The sequence below is a fragment of the Mobula birostris genome, chromosome 1 (genome assembly GCF_030028105.1).
Source record: "Mobula birostris isolate sMobBir1 chromosome 1, sMobBir1.hap1, whole genome shotgun sequence".
NCBI classification, from domain to species: Eukaryota; Metazoa; Chordata; class Chondrichthyes; order Myliobatiformes; family Myliobatidae; genus Mobula; species Mobula birostris.
Window position 1 is genome coordinate 91,137,991 of NC_092370.1, and position 19,337 is coordinate 91,157,327.

Genomic DNA, 19,337 nt, shown 5'->3' on the forward strand with positions numbered 1-19,337 from the left:
AACACTGCAGAGTAGTAAGGGAATCCTGCGTGTTAACCGTACCGGTTAATGTGAGGTTCTCGTACTTCCATATCTCCCCATGAGGCGGCCATTCTGCCCAGTCCGTCTATGTTGACTCTTAGGGAAATCCCATTCCCCCCATAGTATATAATCTCCCACCTGTATATCTAATTTTCTTAGCACTCCTTGACATGAGGGATAAATTACATGGGCCAATTAAACTACCAACCACAGCCCATCTACAGAAGGAACACACATAAAAATTGCTGGTGAACACAGCAGGCCAGGCAGCGTCTATAGGAAGAGGTACAGTTGACGTTTCGGGCTAAGACCCTTCGTCAGGACCAACTGAAGTCTCTTACTATCTCTTCTTTCAGTTAGTCCTGATGAAGGGTCTCGGCCTGAAACGTCGACTGTACCTCTTCCTATAGATGCTGCCTGGCCTGCTGTGTTCACCAGCAATTTTTATGTGTGTTGCTTGAAATTCCAGCATCTGCAGATTTCCTTGTGTTTGCCATCTACAGAAGGGGTGATTTATAGGATCCATCTTGCAACTGCAGCACTCAGAGTCAGGGTGAGCCCAATGCTGTCACTAGGAGCAACTGCAGACTCCCTAGTGATTAGCATCGACAGCTGAGATTGGCCCATGGTCGTTGGAATGGTGAAAACAGCACAGGAATCTGTTCCAGTGCAGTGCTGTTCAGATTAACCTGATAACATCAAAATCTTGCATGAAAGTAGACTTTAATGTAGAAAAATATTTCAATGCAGAACAAGGGAGACAAAACATTAAAGAACAAAATAACACTGAGCAAATTGGCAAAGATGGTCAAAAATTTGGCCAAACAGATAGGTCAAACAAACTTCCTAAAAGAAAGAAAAGGAGACAATGGAGAATTGTCAAATATGTGTGTGATGGCTTATTTTTAAGGAGGGGGTGGGCAGAAGAGCTTAGACGAGTTCAAGTTTATTTTTGAATGGAGGATAAGGACACCAGCCATGAGGGGGACCGATGAAGCTCAGACAGGAGGTAAGAAGAGTACAGGCGAATGCTTTAGTAGCAGATTGGTGGAGTCAGACTGTGAAGGCAAGCTATGTAAACAGAAATAGATGAAGGCATATTTGTGACGGACACAGAATGAAATTGCAAGAATAACCCTAGGTTGGATCATTGCAAAATCTGGATCTGCCATAGACAACAGCCCGGGAGAGGATGGAATTAACATCTCAGGAATGGAGTTAATGATTGACATTAATTTCTGGTGACCCACTGGCTTTGCTTATGATTTTCTAGGATTACCATGAACGGAATTCCACACTGTTGAACAGCCAGTAGTAAGGTGAATAGGCGATGGGGACAAGGGCTAGGTTGGCCTAGGGAGGCACTTTAAAATGACGCTATACAAACTAATCAGTCTCTTCTTTATGTTACGAGACATCTTCACTGTGGCACCTTACAACCCAGTAGTCAGAATATCAACCCACTTCTCCAGACAGAAGAATAAGCAACTTTTACAGTGAGATTGGCAACTCAACCATTGCCACCGCACCCCTCTCCCCTCCACCCCCACCAGTCATATCAGCTCACCATTCAAAGGGGAGTAGAAATCAGACACTCACTCTCCCTGGCTGTGAAAGCCAGCTCAACTTCAACCTCTTGGCATTTCTTTTGAATACAGATTCAGAGCAGAAGTGGGTAACTGGAGGCAAAACACAGATAAGCAAGGGTGCAATTGTGAATGGATGAACTAAAAGAACTGAAATTGTTGTGAACTGTGCTGATGTAAAATCTTTAATGTAAGCGAAGACCTCAACTGTTTCTCAAAGAACATGAAGTTGGAGGTTGGAGAGAAAAAAACAATTAAATATAAGGTTCTGAAGGAAAATTGTATTAAAAAGGAACAAGCTAGAAATGATTATTATAGTCTGTAATGCTCTGTAAAAAAAGCTAATTTTCATGGTATTTATTGATAAACTTGAACTCCAACTGTACAAGAATAGAGACTTAACATATTTGCAATTAGAATTGTTCACATGAAGAATAAAATGGCCCCAGGTGACTGGAGAGTATTTGAAGTTGTTTTACATGGGGAAATGTAACAGCTCTCGGGCAGTGAGTGAGAGTCAGGGAGGGTACAGTCTCAGGTTATAAGGAAGATTATTGTTGGAATAGACTTAGAAAAGTATTTAACGATAGAGTTTAATGGATTTACTTTTGCTCTTGGCATTTGTCAACTTCTCTAGGCTGTCAGTAAATGCTTTGCATTTAAAAAAGATATTGTGCTCTTTAGTTACAACAGCTAACTAACAATATTTTGAATAATGTGTATACATTTACTATGAATATCAATTTTATTTTAAATATTAAACAGCTACAGTATAGGGAGCTGGTGGATTAAAGTAAATGTCTGGCAGTGCAAGCAGAATTTTACAGTCTCTCTCTCTCTCTCTTACTCTTCCTCTGAGCCCAGGAGGGACCCAGTGAGTGGAATAAAAACTAGGGAGAAGCGTTGGCTTGTAGAACTGATGGCTGATGACGTGAAGCTCTCTCATCACAGTTTACCAAGAATCAGGGAGTTGCTTTCTCAATGTGGACGGGATGGGTCTCGTCGGCTGCCAGTGTATCTGCTAAATCTTGATCAACCAGAATTCAAGCATTCAATTGCCACTTCATAGCAGAACTTATATTGATCCTGGAAAAAAAAACATGAGGTATGTCAACAACATCACTTTCTTCTTTTTATAATTAACCCCTCTTTAATATAATATATGGACTGCTGGATCAAGAGGGTAGTTTCTTTTTATTCCTGGTGAAAACCCTTCAGAATACAGCTAAGGTAGTAGGATGCTGTTAACAGTTCATGTTGGTGTAAAATGATGACACTTTTAAGGATAAATTCTGTGAGACCAAGGTTTTAGTAATGAGTCATTCCATGCCAAAAGCACAGCCTTGCAATTTTTTTCCCCAGAATAATGTGTGTGCTAACCAGGCCTGACTAAATGGGGTTTCCCCTTTATTCATGGGTGGACCCTTTGAAACAGGGATGAGAAGAAACTTTGAAGAATAAGGGGACTCCTAATAGGAATATCTGAAGTAAGAATTCTCTATGCGAAAGAATTGTGGAGACTTAGTTACTTGTGACAGAAATCAATGTGAGTCATGGGATATCAGGTTGGTGAAGAGAAGTGGACTGAGGAAATAGACTAGCTGTGACCTGATTGATTGGGAAAGCAGGAGTCTCCTTCAGTTTCCAATTGACCCAGTGGATGTTCAATTCCTCAGAATGGAAAATTTAAAACTAAGGAGCACAATCTTTGGGTAAGGCACTGTCCATTTAGGAATGAGAGGAGGAGCAAATTGGTTACTCAAAAGATTGCAATTGTTGGAATTCCCTCCCTCAGAGGAGTACTGTTGCTCAGTTTTGTTAAACATTCAAAGCTGGATTTGAACACCAGGAATGAACATAGGGCTTAACACACATATAATGCTGGAGGAGCTCAGCAGTTAGGTAGCATCTATAGACTGAGTCCTGATGAAGGATCTTGGCACAAAATGTCAGCTGTACAATTTCTTCCATACTTGTTGCCTGACCTACTGTTTTTCTCCAGGATTCTATGGGTGTTGCTCAAGGCTGCCAGCATTAGCAGAGCATCTTGTGTCTCTGATATATGGATTAGATGGGAAAATAGATCTGACTGAATGGTAGAACAGGGTCCTGATACAGGAATTCGACTTGAAAAATTGACAGTTCTTTTCTTCCCACAGATGGTGCTTGATTTGCTGAGTACCTCCAGCGGATTGTTTGCTGCTCGGTTAGCTTGCTTTGCTCCTGTTCCCTATTCCTGTCTTCATGGAAACTTCACATGTTCCTAATGTAAGCCCAAACCCTAACTGTCCCAATGTGAGATATAGCCATCTTGATGAGAGTGACTGTTCCTGGCAAATTTTACATAGGGTTGGGTTCTTATCATCTCCTCCTGTGGGCTGTCTGTTGAGCCAGCACAGGTCTTTCCAGGAATATATAGAGAATCCCAGTGGGAAGTCTAGCCAGATATGTAATTATGGTGAACAGGCGATGCGTATAGATGCCTGTTATCTGTGAGTTAAATGTCGTAGTTTCAATTTGCACTTACCAGCAAGTCAACCATATTGGGCTTGTTGTTACGCAGTGTTTTTACAGCGTGGAACACATCTACAGCCCGCTGATGCCGCAGCATTTCACATACGATACTGATTGCACAGAATGCACCACTGCGTCCTCCACCATTCCTGTATGTGCACCAGAGAATGAACATGATTCAGTGCCCAGGTCATAATTAATACTACAATCCAGATCCCAAGATGAACGTGTGACAATACTGAGTTTGCTAACTACAAAGCTCTAAACTCAAATGAGGACCTTAAGCCCTATTGATATAAATAGCCATGGGAACCTTTACTAAAGGGAAATTACACCTAACCTTTAAGGACTATTTCACTTTCCTGTTTACCCACTGTTTGAGTGGAAGGTTCCCCCTTCCTATCAAAGAGGAGACACTTCCAGCTAAGAAAGTAGTTTAAACACAGTTCATCTATTTTCAAAGATACACATTTAAATCCAAACAATATTCTTACAACACATTTCAAACTGACAAAGGATTTCTATCTTATAAAAGATTTCCAAAATACGAACTACTTCTAAAACACAAAAGATTTCCAAAACACACATACAGTTTCTATAAACTAAAAAGGCACACCACCGAACTTCACTCAGACCAGTCATTTGTCGCAGAAATCAAAGGCAGACGAATAGTTTCCGTCATCCATCTTGATGTTCCTGGGTCATTCCAAAAAAATCTGAACTTCTCTCTAAATTTATACTTTTCTGTGCCCCTTGTGTGACTTCACACACATGTGATATTATTTTAGATACCTTTTAACACTAATAGCTCTAATAGCTTCTGGAGACAATTCCCAGTTACCCACAATTAACGCTGTGAAGCTGACTGCTTGAGTACATAAATCTTCCAACATACTAATAGATGGGCTGAATGGCCTAATTCTGCTCTTATATCTTACGGTCATAAATTACTGATATGCTAAATAATAATATACATCTGGTCTGCAAGCTGCCTTGAACTAAATAACTCATCTAGCATTGTCTGTTTGGATTCAAGCTGAATTAAATAACCATTTGTCTTATACTGCACCTCCTGAGCAGTTAAACCAAGCGCAGCCAGCATTCTTTGCTTTATAGACAATACTGCTTGAAAAGCTGACCTTTCACTTTCAAACTGATTACTGCTTGCCATTTACATTAAGAACTGAAGACTGGCTCCCATTCACGACAAGCAGCTAAACAAAGAAGTTGCTTTATTTACAGAGGTTTAATTTATTCAAAAATAACACTTTGATCTTTTGAAGTGTCCGCTGCTGTGTTTAGAAAGTTGATCTGGGCAGTAAATATCCATCATAAATACAAATACAAAATTGTATTTACAATTTTTGTATTGTAAATACGAAATTGTTTAATATCATTTCCTGCACACAAGTGTAAAGGAGAACAAGATAATTCTAACTCTGGATCTGATGCAGCACAAAAACAAAATAATACAATAAAAAGGAACATAATAAATATAAGTACATAAGATAGGTTATATATATTGATTGATTGTATGTCCCTAAAGTGTTGCTGTACACTAGGAGACTGAAAGGAAATAATAAAGTCGTGGTGGAGATGTTGATCAGCCTTACTGCTTGGGGTAAGTAACTGTTTTTGAGTCAGGTGGTCCTGGTGTAAATGCTATGTAGCCTCCTCCATGATGGGAGTGGAACAAACAGTCCATGATCAACGATCCCTGATGAATGTAGCTGAGCATTAAAGGCATTATTGACTACACAAGGAAAAACAGAGTCAACTGTATAGTGATACTTCCCTCCCTGATGCTCTAAACAATGCTTATGCATGCGACACAATGACGGCCACGAAAGCTACCCCATTTCCAAGTGAGCAGCCGCTACCTGTAACAGCAGCAGAATGTGAGAAGAGCTCTGCAGAGTGTCAGTCTCTGTAAGGTGGCCAGGACAGGCAACATCCTAAGCTGAGTACTCCTGGAGTGTGCACACCAGCTCACTGATTTCTGGATTTCAGTCTAGCATTCTACAGTATTGACCCCCAGACCCTACTCCTCGGTCTAAATACAGTACGGTGCAACTTGGTGTTGGTCTTGTAATGAACAGATCTCAGATAGTCAGGATGCAGAACCGCTCCTCCCTCCCATCATCCTCAGCACAGGTGCCCCCCGCCCCCCGGGCTGTGTGCTGAGACCACTGCCGTACACTGCTGAGTCATGATTGCGCGGCTAAATACCTGCGCAATCAAATCATCAAATTCACCGATAACACCACAGAGGTGTGTCTCATCACCATTAACGATGAGACAGCCAACAGTTAGGAGGTGGAAGAGCTCGAGGTCTGGTGCCAGGCAAATAGCCTCTTCCACAATGTCAGCAAGACAAAGGAGATGGTTATCAACTTGAGGAGCACTTACACCAATCACACTCCGTTTTACATTGACAGCGCAGCAGTGAAAACTGTAAGCAGTTTCAAATTCCTGGGAGTGCAAATGACGCACAACCTCTCATAGTCCTAGAACACATCCTACACAGTAAGGAAGTTGGTTCTTGATTAGTAAGAATGCCAAAGGTTACAGGAAGAAGGCAGGAGAGAGTGGTTTGAGAGGGAAATAGAGCTTTGACCAGAGATCAATCCTGACATCGGAAGTGTTGAGAGAAGGAGACTTCAATTAGGTCCACTGCTCAAGGGTAAAAGGCAGGAGTGAGTCGTGGCCGCATAATAAAGCTTTGACTAGCAGTTAATCGGTGTTTGGGATAAATTAGTTAGAGCAAATTAAAGGAAGGCAGCAACAAGCACAGTGGCACTCATCTGAATGGACATAGAGTGGTGATAGTAAGACTTTAGCTCTTCGAGGCTTCAGCGAAGAAAGGCTTCACTCAGAGAAAGCAGAGGAGAGAAAAGGTCAAGTTTTTCCTTCTCTTCTTTATATCTACTCAGCTAGGACAGTAGAGATGCCGGGCAGGATAGTGAAATGCTCCTCTTGTGGGTTGAGGGAAGGCAGGGAGACCTCCAGTGTTCCTGACGACTACAACTACAAGAAGTACATCCAGCTGTAGCTTCTGACAAAACCACGTTAAGGAGTTGGAGCTGGAACTGGATGAACTCCAGATCATTTGGGAGGCTGATAGATAGGACATATAGAGAGGTAATTACATCCAAGGTGTAGGACACAGGAAACAGGGTGACAGTCAGGAAGTTGAAAGGGGTTGAGCAGCCAGTATAGAGTACCCCTATGGCCATCCCCCCCAATAACAGGTATATCACTTTGGATACAGTTGGTGGGCGGGGGGGGGTGCTGACCCAACAGAGGAAAGTCACAGTGGTTGGGTCTCTGACACAGAGTCTGCCTTGGTGACTCAGGAGGGAAAGGGGGAGAAAAGGCACTCTGTGCTAATAGGGGATTCATTAGGTAGGGGATCAGACAGGAGAATCTGTGGGTGAGAATGATACTCCCAGATGGTATGTTGCCTCCCAGGCGCCAGGGTCTGGGATATCTTGGATCGACTCCTCAGCATTCTTAAGTGGAAGTGTGAACAGCCAGAAGTTGTGGTCCATGTAGGTACCAATGACGTAGGTAGGACGAGTGACAACGTTCTGCAAAGGGAGTTCATGTAGTTAGATGCTAAGTTAAAGGGCAGGACCTCCAGGGTTGTGATCTCAGAATTGCTACCCATGCCACATGATGGTGAGGCCAGAACTAGGAAGATTATACAGTTTAGGCTATGTGGCTAGGGAGTTGGTGTAGGAGGGAGGGCATAAGAGTTTTAGATCATTGGGCTCTCTTCCATGGAAGGTAGGACCTGCACAGAAGGATGGTTTGCACCTGAACTGGAGGGTGACTCATATCCTAGCAGGAAGGTTTGTTAAGACTGCACGGTTGGGTTTAAACTAGAGTTGCTGGGGGATGGGAACCAGAGTGCCAGAACAGTTAGTGGAGAGGTTGTGGAAGCAGGTGTTGGTAAGACCTCACACAAAGCCAGGAATCAAAAGGTTGAGGATGATGTAACTAATGTCCTAGCTGCCAATATTTCAATGCAGGATGTATTGTAGGAAAGGTGGATAATAGTGCTGAAGATGAGGTGGCTGGTTTACAAACAGAGGCAATGTGTAGTGAGGAGAGGCTGTTGATAGGGCAAAATAGCAGTCAACAGGGTGAGTTGCAATGTAAAAGGCGGACAAGATTGAAAAGGGTGAATACAGGACTGAAGGTGTTATATTTGAATAAGGGCGGGATATGGAATAAGGTAGATGAACTTGCAGCACAGTTGCAGATTGGTATGTATGATGTTGTAGGCATCACTGAATAATGGCTGAAAGAAGATTATGGCTGGGAACTTAATGTCCAAGGATACAAATTGTATCAAAAGGATAGGTAGGAAGGCAGAGGGGGTGGCATTGCTCTGTTGGTAAAAAGTGAAATCAAATCATTAGAGAGAGGTGACATAAGGTTGGAAGATATTGAATCATTATGGATAGAGCTAAAGAACTGCAAGGGTGAAAAGACCCTGATGAGAGTTATATACAGACCCCCTCAAACAGTAGCAAGGAGGTATACACACAGAGTTCTGAAAGAAACATCTGAAGAGATTGTGGAGGCATTAGTAACGATCTTTCAGGGATTACTAGATTCTGGAATGGTTCCGGAAGACTGGAAAATTGTGAATGTCACTCCACTCTTCAAGAAGGGAGAGAGGCAGAGGAAAAGAAGGAAAGAAGGGAACTATAGGCCTGTTAGTCTGACCTCAATGGCTGGGAAGATGTTGGAGTCGATTATTAAGGATGATGTCTCAGGGTACTTGGGGGCACATGATAAAACAGGCCATAGTCAGCATGGTTCCCTCAAGGGAAAATCTTGCCTGACAAATCTGTTGGAATTCTATGAAGAAATAATAAGTGAGATAGACAAAGGAGAAATGATTGATGTTGCGTACTTAGATTTTAGAAGGCCTTTGACTAGTGCCACACATGAGGTTGCTTAACAAGCTATGAGCCCACGGGATTACAGGAAAGATTCTAACATGGATAAAGCAGTGGCTGATTGGCAGGAGGCAATGTGTGTGAATAAAGGAAGCCTTTTCTGGCTGGCTGCCAGTGACAAGTGGTATTCCACAGGAGTCTGTGTTGGGACCGATTCTTTTTACATTATATGTTAATGATTTGGATACTGGATTTGATGGCTTTGTTGAAAAGTTTGCAGATGATATGAAGATAGGTGGAGGTGGAGGTATCTTTGTGGAAGTAGAGAGGCTACTGAAGGATTTAGGAGAATTGGCAAATGCCAGATGGAATACAGTGTTGGGAAGTGTATGATCATGCACTTTGGCAGAAGAAATGCAAGGGTTCACTCTTTTCTAAAAGGAGAGAAAATACAAAAAAAACTGAGTAGCAAAGGAAGTTGGGAGTCCTTATGTAGTATTTTCTAAAGGTTACTTTACAGGTTGAGTCTGAGGTGAGGAAGGCAAATGCAATGTTAGCATTCATTTCAGGAGTACTAGGATATAAAAGCAAGGATGTAATGTTGAGACATTATAAAGCACTGGTGCAGCCTCACTTGGAGCATTGTGAGCAGTTTTGGGCCCCTTATCTTAGAAAGAATGTGCTGAAATTGGAGAGGGTTCAAAGGAGGTTCACAAAAATGATTTCAGGATTGAATGGCTTGTTATATGAAGAGTGTTTGATGGTTCCTGGCCTGCATACACTGGAATTCAGAAGAAAGAAACCTATCAAATGGTGAGAGACCTTGATAGACTGGATGTGGAGAGGATGTTTCCTAAGACTAGTGGACACAGCCTCAGAATAGAGGAGTGTCCCTTTAGAAGGGAGATGAGACGGAATATCTGTAGCCAGAGAGCGGTGAATTGGTGGAATTCCTTTCCACAGGAGCTGTGAAGGCCAAATCTTTATGTATATTTAAGGCAGAGGTTGATAGATTCTTGATTGGTCAGGGCATGAAGAGATATACGGAGAAGGCAGGAGATTGGGGCTGAAAGGAAACTTGGATCAGTCATGATGAAATGATGGAGCAGACTTGATGGGCCAAATGGCCTAATTCTGCTCCTGTGTCTTATGATCTTATGGAAATTAAATCACCCATGATCAAATGGTGCAGCAGACTCGATAGGCTGAATAGCTTAATTCTGCTCCATTGTCTTATGGTCTTATTAGTTTAGTTACATATAGAAACACAGATAACCTGCAGCACAATACAGGCCCTTCGGCCCACAATGCTGTGCTGAACATGTACTTACTTTAGAAATTACCAAGGATTACCCATAACCCTCTATTTTTCTAAGCTCCATCACTAGCTTAATTAGTTTGGTGGGATACTGTGGGTGTTTAGGGCAGCAATGAAGGTTCTCCATCTCTGGTGGGGTCCAGGACTTCCTTCATTATGTCAGTTGCACCCACTCGGTTGTCACTACAGTACTGTCAGTCACGCAAGTCCCGAGTGGAGACTCAGGAATACCATCAGCACTCAGATGTTGAAGAATTCTTCATTGTTGTTTCTGCAACAATTTTGTTTTACCGTTCAGGTTGTTAGCCCTGAGCTGAACCCCAAACCTGGAGGACCAGTGGACCCCTCTTAGTCTGTTCTCTACCCTTTGACTGGGTTGGCATGGTTGTCCCTACCAAGAGCCAAAGTACAAGGCCCTGACTCCAGCCAGCACTTTTTCTCCAGATCATTGAGGCAGTAAGCCTCCAAACCCAACAACAAGGTTGTGAGCACCTTGGAGGCGCTCCTGCTGCACTGTTCTAGTGAAGTATGTGTCCTAGTACATGAAGTACATGAACAGATAACAAGCATGGTCCAACAAGAAGCAAATGGCATGTTGCCCTTTACTGTGAAGGGGTTGGAATTTAAGAATAGGGAGGTTTTGTTACAGTTCTAAAAGTTGTTGGTGGGGACACACTTGGAGTACCATGTACATGTTGGGCCCCTTTAACTAAAAAAATGATTGTGTAATATCGCAGGCAGCCCAATGAGATGCATGCAGCTAATTTCCCTCTCACCAAATGAGCATCAACAGTTTGTAACTGTATTCCCTGGGGCTTTAGAAGAAAGGAGTGACCTTATTCAAACATGTAAGATCCTAACCAGGGTTGACAGGTGTTGAAATGTTTTCTCAAATGGGAGAGTCATATACAAGGGGACATCGATTTAAAATAAGGGGCCAAGAGAGGTGTGTAGAAACGTAATCTGCCAAAGGGTGGTGAATAACTGGAATTCGCTACTCCACAGGGTGATGCTGGGCTGATCATAAGATACATCTATTGTCCAGGTAGATAAATATTTGAAAGTAAAGAATTGAGGGTTATGGGGAACCGTCACAGCAAAAGGATTTGAGGCCACCATAGACCAACCACGATGTACTCCACCAGGAGCAGTGTAACATGGCATCCAGGCTGGAGATGCTGATGCCCCCAGTGTTCACTAGGCAGAAAAGAAGCTGCAGATTTCTGTGGCCTTCATGGCCCTGGCCTGGACATCTTTGTGTGGCTGTATCTGACTGATATCTTTATGTGCTATGTGTGTTTTGTGCTGTGTGTGACTGTTGATACTGTATCTTGCACCTCAGCCCTGGAGTAATGCTGTCTTGTTTAGCTGTATCCATGGGTATCATGTATGGTTGAATAACAATTAAACTTGTATTGAATTGAATTGATCATATTAAATGGTGGGACAGACTTTGTGGCCAACTCCCTCTCCAGGCTTCTTGTGTTCATGTGATGGGAAGGAGCAATATGAAGATGCACCTAACAGAAAGAAATCGGAGTGCACCAGCCATGATCTCAATAGGTGAGAGACACTCAAGGGAAAGGGAATAAAACAGAACCCCTCACTGGAGGCCACATCCTAACAGTCGATGCCAACAAGAAATGGTAGTTTGAGATGTACTGCTTGATCGGCCGTTTAAGAAAATAAATAAATAAAACTAATTAAATGAAGGCAGTTAAGTGATGGTAGTGCTTGCATAAAATATCTCTCACGTGGACTCAATTTGCACTTCAAGCCAGTTTTTATTTTGCCAGGAGGACATTGCCACTTCCCGCACCATGTGTTGTTTGGGTGAGGCTGGCCCTGCTGTGCAACACATTGCTATGCAGGTTTGCACGGGTGATTCACTTCCACTGGGCTTCAGGCTTCACAAACTAATTGTATGCAGTCAGCAAACAGTGTGATTACTTCCATCACATTAACCTAAACCGGAGTCAGATCTCACACCAGAGATGTGAGATCATTCAGTGCTCCTCCACATTGATTCACTTGGGTAATGGATTTTCAGGTGTATAATCAAGATATTGCCTTTTTGACAATGCTTCTGTTAAATTATTTAGATAACTCCCAAATGTGAACTACTATTCAAAGTAAACTGTTACAATCTCCAAAGTCCTCCCTTTCGAAGGGTAAAATGGAAAGAATTATCAGGCACTATAATAAACAATTGAATCCAAACAGAGATCGTTATCCCCTCAGAACTGATCAGTGAATTCCAAGGCCTGGACCTCAGTAACCCCTTGTGCAATTGGATCCTGGATTTTCCCTCACTTGTAGACCCCAGTCAGTTTGGATTGGCAAAACCATCTCCTCCACAATCTCCATCAACACAGGAGCACCACAGGGATGTGTACTTAGCCCCCTGCTCTACTTTCTTTACACCTATGACTGTGTGGCTGAGTACAGCTCCAACACCATGCACAAGCTTGCTGACAACACCGCTATTGTGAGTTGTATCAAAGGTTGTGAAGAATCAGCATACAGGAGGGAGAATGAAAATTTGGCTGAGTAGTGTAATAACAACAACCTCTCCCTCAATGTCAGTAAGACCAAGGAACTGATTGCAGACCTCGGGGGAGGGAAACAGCGCTCGATAAGCCAGTAATCATCAGAGGATCAGAGGATCAGAGGTGGAGATGGTCAGTAACTTTAAATTCCTGGGTGTCACTATCTCAGAGGACCTGTCCTGGACTCATCATATAAATATAATTGCGAAGAAAGCACAACAGCGCCTCTACTTCCTTAGGCATTTGTGGAGATTAGGCATGTCATTAAAAACCTTGGAGAACTCCTATAGACGTGTGGTGGAAAGTGTGCTGAGTGGCTAAATTATGGCCTAGTATCGGAACACCAATGCCTTTGAGCGGAAAATCCTACAAAAGGTAGTGGATCTGGCCCAGTACACCACGGGTAAAACCCTCTCAGCCATTGAGCACATCTACATGTTATCATAGAAAAGCAGCATCTATCATCAAAGATCCTCACCACCTAGGCCACACTCTTTTCTCACTATGTCATCAGGCAGAAGTTACAAGTTCCTCAGGACTCACACCATCAGGTTCAAGAACAGTTACTACTCCTCAATCATCAGGCTCTTGAACAAAAGGGGATAACTACACTCATTTAAGGAAGGACTCTTATCCTGTTATTTCATGCTGGTTATTTATTCCTATTTACTTATATCTGCATTTGCACAACTTATTGTCCATTATTTACAGTTACTGTTCCATAGATTTGCTAAATATGCTTGCAGAAAAAGAATCTCAGGGTTGTATATGGTGACATGTATGTACTCTGATAATACATTTTACTTTGAACTTTGTTTGTGCCACAATATAACGTCCACCCTTTTGGTGAATTCAGTTTGTTTGACGCACTTTAATAAGGTACAAGTTGCCAGAGAGAAATAAGCATGACTTACAGACAGTGTACAACTGTGCGACCCTCCCCACCGTCATATTCCTCCTGCCATTTTTCCACCTGTCTGATGAGTTTCAAGAAGGAACGTTTGGAGATGGGATTGTCTCGACACTTGGGCCATCCCAGAAACTGGAACTGCTGCACCATCCTACAGCCATCTTGAGGCTGAATGGACACAAAAGGAAATAAAAGTCATTAAGCAAACTTAACTAATTATTTACTGAGCTCTCTGTATTCCTTTATTGTGTGTGTCAACCCTTTTCCATTTAGTGTAGAACGTAAAAACGCTCTTTTCCTATCCAATAACAGATTTTCAAGCAAATATAAACCAACGATTTTATCTGTCCTCTACAGAAACATGTAAAGCAAAATACTATGAGAAATCTAAGCTCCAACTTAAAATATGGGGAAGGTAAAATTAAGCAGGCATTTTTGTTAAGGGAGACAAGGAAAGTTATTGCCTCAGATAAATGGGTTTTCGTCAGAATTGGGAAAAACCTTTGGTAAAGATCATGCAGAGAAAGGGAGGTGAGAACAAAAAGTGATTGGGAAGAGGAGGGGAGAGATTAAATAATAATTGGCATCTCCTGCATTTAACTCTATCACAGATTTTCACTTGTATTTTCATCTTTCTTCCCCACCTTCTCTGCATTTTATGACATGACATCTCAATTTTTTCCAGTTCTGGAGAAAGGCCATGGATTCGAAACCTTAACTTGATTTGTTTCTACACAGATGCTGCTTAATCTGCTGGGTACGAGGAGTGATTGATCAGTTTGTGGCCCAAGATAGAAGGAGTCAATTTTAGAAAACCTGGCACATTTATTTTTCAACATAGTCCCCTCCTACATGTACACACTTAGTCCAGCGGTCGTGGAGCATACGGATCCCTTCTTTGTAGAAGTGGTTCACAGCAGGGGTGATTGATAAGTTCATGGCCTAAGGTAAAAGGCGATGAGTTATTAACTTCAAGCTTTCTGCATTATCACTCAAAGAACTGAACTGCACGTGCATGTAACGAGAGCGTCTTGGACCTCCAGGTGGTCCAAGGCAGGGGTGATTGATAAGTTCGTGGCCTAAGGTAGAAGGTGATGAGTTATACCGCTCTTGTTACATGCACGTGCAGTTCAACTCACTGAGTGAAAATGCAGAAAGTCTGAAGTTTCTCCTCATCTCCTTTTACTTTAGGCCATGAACTTATCAATCACCCTGCTGTGCTCTGGAGGTCCAAGACACTGACTTCTACAAAGAAAGGATCCGTATGCTCCATGACCACTGGATTAAGTGTGTAAATGTAGGAAAAATAAATGTGCTAGGTTTTCTAAAATTGATTACGTCTACCTTAGGCCGCGAACTTATCAATCACCTCTCGTATTTACTACTCAATACTTTCCATCAGCAAGGTGCACTAAATTAAAATTCTACGAGCAGTATATTAGAAGATTAAATAAAACCTTTGCACTAATAGTGCTTAGAAAAGTTTTTGATGATCAGGTGCCAAGGTAGGTGGTTTTATTGGAGCAATGCATGGTTGATTATTGTAACAATAAAATGGACAAGCTGGCTAGCAAATCACCTCAACTGGGATTATAGATGATCAACATATGAAAACTAAACCATCATTTGCTTTTCCCAAAGTGAGCAAGCTTTGGGAATGATTAAGAAACCTCCAATCACCAAAATCACCCTGTTCTTCTTTCCCATCCCCAATCCATATCTCCATGGGTTTGCCCCACTTTATCTTAAAGACAATGACCAGAACAGTTATTAGTCCTCCAGGGTATCTTGTTTTAAATTCCACTCTATTCTCCTGCCAATATACAATGCCTAATTTATTTCACTATACCAGTCACTAAGAGGATAGATTTATAAGTTGACAATTATGAAGCTGCCCTTTCACTTGAAGCTCCTGTTAAAATTGAATCAGTTAAACGCCTCCTAATTGCATGACAATATTGTTTAAATTGAGAAAAAAATAACTGGTGAGAACAGTGGCTGAGATCCACCCTCTCAACTCTGACCACACCTGTAATGAAGAGAGGTTAGAAGTATATCTTGTACCACTTAAAGTTAGATTCTTTTTTCATCAAACAATTAGCACATTTTACTAAACAACAGAATTTTACCACACAGTAGCTGCTTTTTTAAATATTTTAGCCCAGTCTAAATATTTTAACAACCAATGTTATGTTCAGTAACCATAATAAGCTTAAGACAGTATGTTAGCAATGTGTAGGAAAAAATTTCATTTTATGCTTTTTAAATAGCATTTTTAACACAACCCTCAATTAGAGCTATAGAAGCTATAGAGCATAATTATATATTAAAATTGGAAATGCTTCAAGCTGTAAGTACTATCCAGCAAAGCTGTTCAGATGCTTGGATTCACAGGACTGACAGGATACTCATTCTTCTCCTCAGCATCATTAACTTACTGTCAAGTGCTAGTGAGGAATCTAAAGCTCTTATGTTTAGACATGGTGAGTGGAGTTCGAAAGCGCTTCTGAAGATTTTAATTGATTATTTTCTCTCACCATGGCACAAAGCAGCTCCTTACCCTGGATGCATTGTAAATTCGGAATATTCTGCTGATTATGTCTTCTTCAAGGTTAGCGGACACAAACTCCACCTGGAGGGGCCCATGCCGATGGACACCATTTTCCGGCCAGTACTGAGGGCACAGCTAGTTGCAAAAATCATCAATATTTAGATCCACAAGCTACTAATGCAAAACATTTGCACTTACAGAAAAAAACAGCACCCTAACGCGTTCCAAATATAATAAGCTGCTTTGATAATTTAATAGAATGTGGCGAGTGTTCCATAGCCAAAACTCAATAAATACGAAATGGTCAATGATGTTTTTTGTGGAAGACTATAAGGGAGTCCTTTTGGATGCAGCAAGGGATTCTGCAGATGTTGTAAACTTTGAGCAACACACACACACACACACAAGACGCTGAAGGAATGCAGTGGGTCAAGCAGTATCTATGGAAGGATATGATCAGTCAATGTTATGTGCCAAGACCCTTCATCAGGGTATCACTGCTTCTCTTTAAGAATTTTTAAAGACATGTCAACCTCACTGCTTTACCTTTGATAGATATTTTGATGCACAATTTAGTAGCGATGGGATAAGGAGTGGTGAATATTGACTGATAATATTGATTTACGATCTGTGAAGTACACTTGCTTTGGTCAGAAGACAGAAATGTCCACTGACATATTTACATAGCAAGTCGCCACTGAAGATTGACGTATCTCTGACAGCAATGTGTGAACCTGTGAAGCCATGTTCATATCTCCAGTCTCAGGAGATGGCAAGGGAAGTGAAACGCTGGAAGAAATTATCACAAGTAGCCACCTCTGGTGGCAAGGTATCATTATCTGGGGTCATGTGCATGTTGGACAATTATTCATATGTACAAATTAGCAATAGCTGGCTGGTGAAGTCCAGCTCCTGACTAGGGAAGATCAATAAGTGAAAGGTTAAAGGCATGAAAGTAACTTCTGATCAATTGCACACAGACAAACGTAACTTTTTTTGTGCTTGATTAGTATAAATGACATAAAGTCCCAAATTCTGGATGCATTGTTTCCGTTCAATATGGATCCTGGGTGTGAACTAGTGACTCATGCTGCAAGTTAATGTTTTTCCTTTGCCATGCTCAAAAGAATATTCCCAGAACTTCAGATCAAGGGCTTTTTTTAAAATTTAAAAATGTGCACTTATCAGCTCACCCCAACGATACATATGGTGGAATTTGCTGATACCTTTTCTACAAAGGTTTTCTAGTTAAAAGTCTTACAGCTGTCATTGTTACAGAAGATCTGCCCCATCGGTCTGGAGCTGATCCAAACCTTATCCAAACCTTATCCCTTATATAAAAGGGCAATGATCCCATTTGCTGAAATTACATTAAAACATGTGGCCAAGTGTTAACTGAGCAGGACAAGTACAGTGAAGCTCGGGTTAACTGCGTCGGAGCAAATCATTGTTGCTTGCTTATGGTTCTGGTTCCATAGTTTCCTGAGGTAATTTATCCATTACAATCTCAGTGCAACAATCCTCCATACATCCACTAGAGATCAGTAGCACCATTTCCAGATCTGGTACATCAATCTGGTACATAATGTCACTACAGGTCACAGAGTGCAGTAGTGAAGGTGGAGTAGAAAAATTATGATTCATGTTTGCTGCCTGGCCAAATGATCAATATTTTGAGGGTGGCCAAAGGCTTTCAACTGGGCCAAACTATGGCATTTTGAATGTGTTTATTAGTTACAAACCCAGACATCCAGTTTACAAGAGATCAAAACCCATTTTGCAAATGAGAAAGTTAATGGTCCAAAAAATAATCTGTTCTACTTCACTTTTAGGAGAGGCTAAGTGAATAAGTACTTTCCATCAGAGTGATATAGAGGAAAAATAAGTGACGCTCAAGAATCAACATTTTAAATCCCTTTTTATTTGACAGTGCAAAAGCTGGCTGCTTTTAGATCATTAGGGCTATTTCTGCAACTAATTGAAGGACTTGAGTATGTTCGCTGATGTTTATTGCCTGCTGAAACCTGTGCTTTCATCTGTGCCTCACACAGCTCTGGTAATTTGTTTCCTAATACTGAAGCAAACAAATCAAATTTCATAGCACTCCTTGATGGTAACTTTCAGTCTCCTGCTATAACTTCTGCAAAAGCCAAATAGCTTCCCTGAAGATATGGAATAAAATAGCCCTTGAAGAAATGTTACCAGAGCATTCTTCATGCAAGGTCAAGGCTTTTTTGCTGGGGTCAGCTGGACTTTCTGACAACTGAATCTGGCAAGTGAGGCTCTGTGCCAGGACAGTCTATTGAGGCTGTTTTCCCATGTCAGTGAGTGAATGTTTCTTTAAGATATGACAGTACACAACACTGATGTGTTGCCATACATAGCCATTCTAACCACCTACACCTATATCAGGCTGACACCATACCTACTGCGTGCTAAACCTAACAATGTTTAGAAATGAACTGAAGCAGAGGGACATGATTAAACTGAGAGATTCCATGGCTTTAAGTGGACAGACAGTGACACAGCGAATGAAGATGCTGTCTCACGGTTCCAGCGACTCTGGTTCTATTCTGCAGAGTGCTGCCTGTATTGTTTACAAGTTCTCAACCTGAGGTGTACTGGTTTACTCTGGGTGCTCCAGTTTCTTGCCACATCCCAAAGGCACGCGAGTTGGCAGCTTAATTATCCCATGTAAGTTCCCCGGTAGTGAGCAGTTGATAAGAATTTGGGGAGAATAAAAAGTGGTACTGTACTAATGTAGGATTACTGTTAAAGGGTTGTTGATGGTCAGCACAAACTTTAGGAGATCTGCAGAGCCTGTTTCCATGCTGTATCTCACAATGATAGACAAACATTCTGATTTTAAGTTTTGCAAATCGTATTTATGATGTTGCTTGCTTTTGAAACTTCTACCAATTGGGACCTGATAATCCAGATTTCGTTTCAGTAATCAGACAAAAGGATTTTCACTA

At 41.6% G+C, this 19,337-nt stretch overlaps 1 protein-coding gene across 13 annotated transcripts in view; it reads right to left on the bottom strand.

The window, feature by feature from the left end:
* Positions 1-2,333: 2,333 nt before the first annotated feature.
* The window catches only part of LOC140198158 (receptor-type tyrosine-protein phosphatase mu-like), a 1,049,822-nt gene continuing 1,032,818 nt past the window's right edge, over positions 2,334-19,337 (bottom strand). For all 13 annotated transcript variants that reach the window (XM_072259223.1, XM_072259213.1, XM_072259205.1 and 10 more), the window contains 4 exons: positions 16,372-16,497; positions 13,816-13,979; positions 4,135-4,270; positions 2,334-2,693 (listed from right to left, as the gene is read on the bottom strand). In XM_072259223.1, the coding sequence (XP_072115324.1) occupies positions 2,640-2,693; positions 4,135-4,270; positions 13,816-13,979; positions 16,372-16,497 (480 nt within the window). In that variant the 3' untranslated portion in view covers positions 2,334-2,639. The remainder of the gene's footprint in view (positions 2,694-4,134; positions 4,271-13,815; positions 13,980-16,371; positions 16,498-19,337) is intronic.